Here is a 7,066-nt window from a genome sequence, read left to right on the forward strand (position 1 = left end):
GGGGGGGGGGGGGGCGCGGTGCTTCCTCTTCTGCCCAGCTCCTACTCATAGGAAAGAGGCTCTACTTTAGTTATAGCATGCTGAGATTACGGGAGTCCTGACCACCCTTGTTTCCAGTCCTGAGATCATGGTTCCATACCAGGGGGGAACAAACTGAGAGGACTTCAAATTGCTCTTCTGTCTTCTCTGAATGCTCAGCCTCTGGAGCTGGGTGTTACCAGGGAGCAATTCTCTATTTCCCACAGAGCCCTGCTTGGAGATTTTTTGCCTGGGAGAATAAACAGGCCGTAAAGCCCATGGTGGCTAACATTTCTTCCCAAAATAACTTTTGTGAGGCAAGGAAGCTTGGAGAAATTCAAGCTTAGGGATGCTCTCGAGAATACTAGAAGTTGGGATGAAAGACACAAAGAAAGAAAATCGTATGCCCTCTAGTGTTCAGGGGAGAACTGGGGAAGAGAATAGCTAGAAAGTTCCCTTCTGAGGGCCAGAAAACATATCCCACACTGTTCTCAGAAACTGTTCCTTCAAAGGCATCAGAATTTGATTAGTTTGTAAAGCAATGTGTGTTCTAGGGCATTGCTGAAAACAATAGTTAATAGTGAAGTTTAACAGTTGGGCATGCATATTGTCCCTGCAAAAGGGGACAGTGAAACACCATGTCCCTGAATACCCCCCGTCTCTGTTCCCCAAAACCTAGCCAAACTAAGGGAACAGTGAGAACAAGCCCGAGCCAGAAAGTCCGTTTACAGATTCTGTTGGAGGACACTGGCTTTCTCTCTGAATGTTGGGAACTAGGGCAAGTTAGTGTCATCTGTAGAAAGTGACTGTCTTGCATGTACTCCAGGACAGTTGTTCCTTGGGATGCTGGTCATACAAGCTTAACTAAACAAGATGATGCAGATGACATCACTGCTTCTGCAGCCTAAGATGAAATTCCTCTCTGAGTGGGGATTAGTGTGGGTCTGAAGGTACCATGAAAAGGATATGTGTCACTCATCCAACCAGCTGCCACGATGCAAATACTGTGAGGGAAAGGAGGCGTCACTTAGCAAAGAACCATGAGGGACGGAAGTGCTGTCAGCCTGAACTGAACTCTTCCTGGAGCAGTCACTGAGAGGAAGAGCCCTACCCCAAGCATTGTTATCCCAAGGTGACTGGGGTATACCCCAAACTGTGTCTCCCCAGGGCAAAATGGCTGGCAGAGTTGGAGAGGGGTTAATAGACTCTTCACTGAAAGAATCCAGTCAGTGACTAAACCAATAAATAAGCAAATAAAAATAACAAGCTGCTGGGCATGGCGATGAATGCCTGTAATACCACTGGCTTGGGAGGCTGATGCAGGAGGATTGGGAGTTCAAAGCCAGCCTCACCGTAGCTGAGGCATTAAGCTAAATAAAATACAAAATAGGGCTGGGGATGTGGCTCAGTGGTCGGGTGCCCCTGAGTTCAATCCTTGGTATCCCCCAAAAAAAGCCATAGAGAGAAGGGAGGAGACTCTGGGTATCAGAGTGTTACAATATAATATCTAAAATTTTCAGTTTCAAAAAAAATGAGGTGCTCAAGGTAACAGGAGAGTATAGCCCACACACTGGGGAGAAAATAAACAACAAAAACTGTATTTGAGGGCAGTGGTTGTGGCTCAGGGGTAGAGTACTTGCCTAGCATGTGTGAGGCACTGGGTTCCTTTCTCAGCAACAAATAAAAAAATAAACAAATAAAATAAAGGTATTTTGTCCATCTATAACTAAAAATATATTTTTTAAAAAAACTATATTTGAGGCTGGGTGTCGTGGTGCATGCCTGTAATCCCAGCTGCTCAGGATGCTGAGGCAGGAGGATCACGAGTTCAAAGCCAGCCTCAATAACTTTGCAAGGCCCTAAGCAACTCAGTAAGACTCTGTCTCTAAATAAAATATTAAAGGCGGCTGGGGATGTGGCTCAGTGGTTAAGCACCCCTGGGTTCAGTCCCTGGTACCAAAACAACAACAACAACAAAAAAAAACTATTTCCCCAACTAATTCTCATATACCTGTTAGGTAGAACTTGAAACAAACAATGCCATATCCTCCATCATAGGGCAAGAGTTACCTCACAGTCACTCTGACTCAGCCTGACCTTAAACTCCAAACCACACTCCATCATCATGCGAAGAAAAGAAATTGTTACCTGGGACTGGAATCCTGAAAACACCTGGTTCAACATGGAAGAGTGACCAGCTCAAAAAATGGCAGTAACAACTAAAGGCCCCTTCACTGACAACCCCCCAGCAATAGACTTTGATAAACCCAGCCTAATTCCCTCTTAAGATCAAGAGCCATCTCGTCAAAAGTTATAAACAGTTCATTTCTGTTTTCTGTAAAATATTAGGATTTCTAATTGGCCTGGCAATATTTCTATGTTTTAAACTTGCTTGGAATGCCTGCCCATGCCTTGAACTCACCCATGCCTGGCTTTCCCTGACCAGATAACAACCCTCTCTGAAAACTCAGTGGCACCTCATAAAGTCTGGCTTTCCCTGACCAGATAACAACCCTCTCTGAAACCTCAGTGGTGTCTCATAAATTCTGGTGTTGGGATCTGAATTTACTCCCTAACTTGAAATGTTGAGCCACTTAGATCATTAACCTACTATCTGCTTTTGTATTATGCTTGTCAAAATCCTATTAGCTGTAAATTCTCAAGACACACCCCCACCCCGGCCTTTTGCAACTTTTTAAGCTATAAAATCTCTTCCTTGAGGAGCTGGGACTGCTGGTCTCCAGCCCATGTTAGGGGAGTCAGCCGCTGATCAACTTCCCTTGTGTACACAAAATACAAGCTTTCTTTAATTTGTTTAAAATTGGAGTTGGTGGTCTTTTCTTTACATCATGGTTTAACCACCACAAATGCAAAAAGTCCCCCATTTCCTCATACCCCAGGCTATAAGTGGAAGACAGGTCTCAGTCTCCAGTGGGCCCCTTTCTGCAGGTTTTTCCTGAATAAACCTGTGTTGCTGTTGAGCTTCTCTCCTCTCTCTTGATTTCCTTCATTCAGTTCTTTCCTTATATTTGGTGCCAAAACCTGGGCCTGGTGTTTGAGGTTCCCACCATGGGTGGCCCTCTGGGCTTCTCTTGACCTCAACCCAGACTTACTTTCTCTCTTTCTACCACCTCACCCTCTTGCAGCTCCAGTAAGGACCACTCCCATTGATGGACTTCTCATCCACCACCAGCCATCACCAATTTGGTGAGTGACCCCCTCTTGGATTCCTGAAATCTCTGCCATAGTTTCTCTCTGCAGATACTCTTCCTGTGACAAATCCCAGTGCTGGGTGAGAGAAACCCCCAAACCACTGGGTGGCAATGACTTGCTTTCTTTGGGGACACCCATTGATTGCCTGTTGACCTTAGAGAAACCAAATTCTTGTGGGGATGCCTCTTGATTTTGGCTTTTCTCTCTGTCAGAGTCTTTGAGGACCCTTCTCAATCCATTTTGTCCAGCATGGGCCAGACCCCATCCTAACCTCCATGAGACACCCCCTTAGGGTGCCCTCCCAAAGATATTCAGGCCCTGGGTCTACAAGATAGTCAAACCTGAAAGATGAAGACTGTAGAATACGGCTTGGCCTAATACAAGCTGGACAGTAACAGTCACTGGCAGAGGAGGTTTTCAAAATGGCAGAATAGAGGAGGTCGTTTTCCTGGCTGCTCCGTGGAGTGAAACCAAGAAAGCAGACAGGCAACTTCTCAGCAAGGTGGGTGAACAAAAAATAGTGGGGGCAATTTCCTGGAATTTAAAACTGGACATTCAAAGCCGATCCGGGACTCAGGAGGTTGGAAACACCAACCAGAGTGGTTCTCCCTGTGAGCATAGGGAGGGATAAGGGAATTAAAGGAACCTATATTTTTGGGAAGCCCAAGGCAGGTCTGGGTATGGATCATTTAGAGATCAAGGACACTGCCTGGCAAACCTGAAAGACTTGCTGCATGATATTCAAGATACATGTGTGGGGAAAGAAGCCACCATCTCTCCAGGCAGTGTACAGAGGACAAAGGAAGGAACCATTTAGCAGCACTGTGTGGGGGGTCAGCAGCTGAGGGGACTGATTCCTGGCAATCCTGAGGTTCGAAATACAGGCCCAGTAAACACACACTGCTTGACATAGAGTGTGCTTAAGTGACCAAGAGAAAATCAAAGCGGAGAGAGGTTTCCACAAGGGAAACTGGCTGTGGAAACCCACCCAGTTCTACCCCTCCCCCTCCAATCTGATCACTTGCAGGACCTGCTGGGAGAGATGCATCTGGCCTGGAACTCAGAAGGGTGGGGTGGGAGAGATTGTTTGAAGACTGAACCTGAGACCAGGACGTGTGGGGTCAGCAGATGATGTAGAAGGCTAAGAATTGGGTCCCCCACCACATGAGTGGACCCCAGGGATCTCCCCTGGGTTGGCTGAAAGCCTGGACCAGCAAGTACTGTTTGCTGGAGGTGCACTGATTTAAAATCTCCAGACCAATTGGCCTTCAGGAAAGAGCTTGTGGCCAACCTAAGCCTGAACCCTAAATTCCTCCAGGAATTTTGCATATGGAATTACCTCTCTCACTCCAGAAATCCAGAGGGTAGAGCTTCACTCCAAACAACACCATCTAAAGCTGCTAAGAAGAGAAACTGAGAACCTTTTGAACTCCAATGGAAAGAATTCTTTAACTTTTCATCAAGATCTTTTTTTTTTTTTTAAATTTTAATTCTTTTTCTCTTTTTCATTGTGACCTTAATGGTACATGGACATTTATATACATTCATATTTGTTTTTTCTCATTTCTAGCATTTTTGAAGCCAGTTGTTTTTCATGGTTTAGTTTTTTTGTGAATTAGGATTAGTTTATTTTAATTTTGTTTTGTATTCTTTTATTTTTAATTTTTTAAAATTTTTACTTTATACATGTATTTTTTTCTCCTACCTGTTTTCCTTTTCTTCTGCTAACAGCCAGTCTCTATTATTCTTTCATTCTTCCTTTTTTAATTTCTTCTTCCCTCCTCCCTCATAATCTCACACCCTATATCACTTCTGTTCTCTCCCTGTCCACCATTTGAAATTATAAACCCTTTTGCAAACTTGCCGTTTTTATTGTAGGCAATAACTGATCGTATCATTTCTGTTTATAGTAATAATTAACATTGTAGACATCATAATAGGAACTTCTTGGTTTAATGCTCCATATTGTTCGCACTGGTTTTTATTATCTGTCTCCCCCTAAACAGTGTGGTACTGGAAATCTTCAGGGACACTATAAGTCCACAGGGTAGAAACTGTACTGCCTCGGATCATACTGTTAGATGGGTAGACACACAAACAACATGAAGAAGGCACAATATGAAAAAGCAAGGGAACAAACTGTCCCAAACAAACCAAAATACTCCAATAACAGAATGCATTGATAACACCGTGGAAAGAAATGTCAGAGAAGGAGTTTAGAATGTACATAGTTAAATTGATCTGTGAAGTAAAGGTTGATGTAAGAGAGCAAATACAGGTAGCAAAAGATCACTTTAATAAAGAGATAGGAGATTCTGGGAGAGAAAAAAAAGCAAACAGAGATCCTTGAAATGAAGGAAACAATAAACCAAAGTAAAAATTCAATAGAAAGCATCATCAACAGACTAGACCACTTGAAAGACAGAACCTCAGGCAATAGAGACAAAATATATGATCTTGAAAATAGAGTTGACCACAGAGAGAAAATGTTAAGAAACCATGGACAGAACTTCCAAGAACTATGAGATAACATGAAAAGACCAAATTTAAGATTTATCAGAATAGAAGAAGATATGGAGATACAAACCAAAGCAATGCACAATCTTTTCAATGAAATTCCAAACCTAAAGAATGAAATGGAAAATCAAGAGGTTTACAGTACCCCCACTGTACAAATTACAACAGACTCACCTCAAGTCACATTATAATAAAAATGCCTAACATACAAAATAAGGATAGAATTTTAAAGGCTTTGAGAGAAAAATATCAGATTACATATAGGGAAAACCAATTCAGATCTCAGTTGATTTCTCAATGCAGACCCTCAGAGCTGGGAGGTCCTGGAATAATATACACGAAACTCTGAAAGAAAATGGATGCCAACCAAGAATCCCACATCCAGCAAAATTAAGCTTTAGATTTGAAGATGAAAAAAAAACCGTCCATGATAAACAAAAGTTAAAAGAATTTGCAACTGGAAAGCCTGCACTACAGAATATTCTCAACAAAATATCCCATGAAGACAAAATGAAAAAAAAAAAAAACAGTGAAAACCAGCAAAGGGAGGAACCACACTAAAGGAATAGTCAATCAAAGGAGAAACTAACTCAAATTAAAAACTAGACGGAAACCTAAATGACCAGAAATACAAATCATATCTTAAAAATAACTTTGAACACTAATGGCCTAAATTCATCAACCAAAAGACACAGACTGATAGATTGGATTTAAAAAAAGACCCAACAATATGCTGTCTCCAAGATACTCACTTCATAGGCAAAGACATGCACAGACTGAAGGTGAAAGGATGGGGGAAAAAAATAATCACTCACATGGATCATGAAAACAGGGGTTTCTATCCTCATATCAGATAAAGTGGACTTTAAGTCAAAGTTAATCAGAAGGGACCAAGAAGTCCGTTTCATAGTACTTGAAGGAATTATACAGCAACAAGGCATAATAATAATAAATATTTATGCCCCAAACAATGAAATGTCAATGTACATCAAACAACCCCTTCTCAATTTCAAGAATCAAATATAACACAACCCAATAATACTGGCTAACTTTAACATACCTCTGTCACCACTGGATAGATCCTCCAAACAAAAACTAAATAAACTATAGAAGTAAAAAATAAAATTGATAATTTAGACTTAACAGACTTATATAGAATATTTCATCCATCAATGACTGAATACACTTTATTCTCAGCAACACACAGAGCCTTCTCCAATATAGGCCATGCTATGTAATCTATCACATATGTTGGCACACAATTGTAATTTTACCTTAATACCTTTTTAGCATCTATAGAGTTATATTGATAGCTCTC

The 7,066-nt window shown here is 41.7% G+C and overlaps 1 protein-coding gene across 1 annotated transcript in view; it reads right to left on the bottom strand.

Annotated features, from left to right (window-relative positions):
- Positions 1–2,142, bottom strand: part of LOC107140276 (kinesin-like protein KIF28P) — a 62,671-nt gene extending 60,529 nt beyond the window's left edge. The window contains exon 1 of the mRNA XM_015483312.2: positions 2,089–2,142. Coding sequence (XP_015338798.1) covers positions 2,089–2,142 — 54 coding nt within the window. The remainder of the gene's footprint in view (positions 1–2,088) is intronic.
- Between the last annotated feature and the right edge of the window lie 4,924 nt (positions 2,143–7,066).

Source organism: Marmota marmota, unplaced genomic scaffold (assembly GCF_001458135.2).
Source record: "Marmota marmota marmota unplaced genomic scaffold, marMar, whole genome shotgun sequence".
NCBI classification, from domain to species: Eukaryota; Metazoa; Chordata; class Mammalia; order Rodentia; family Sciuridae; genus Marmota; species Marmota marmota.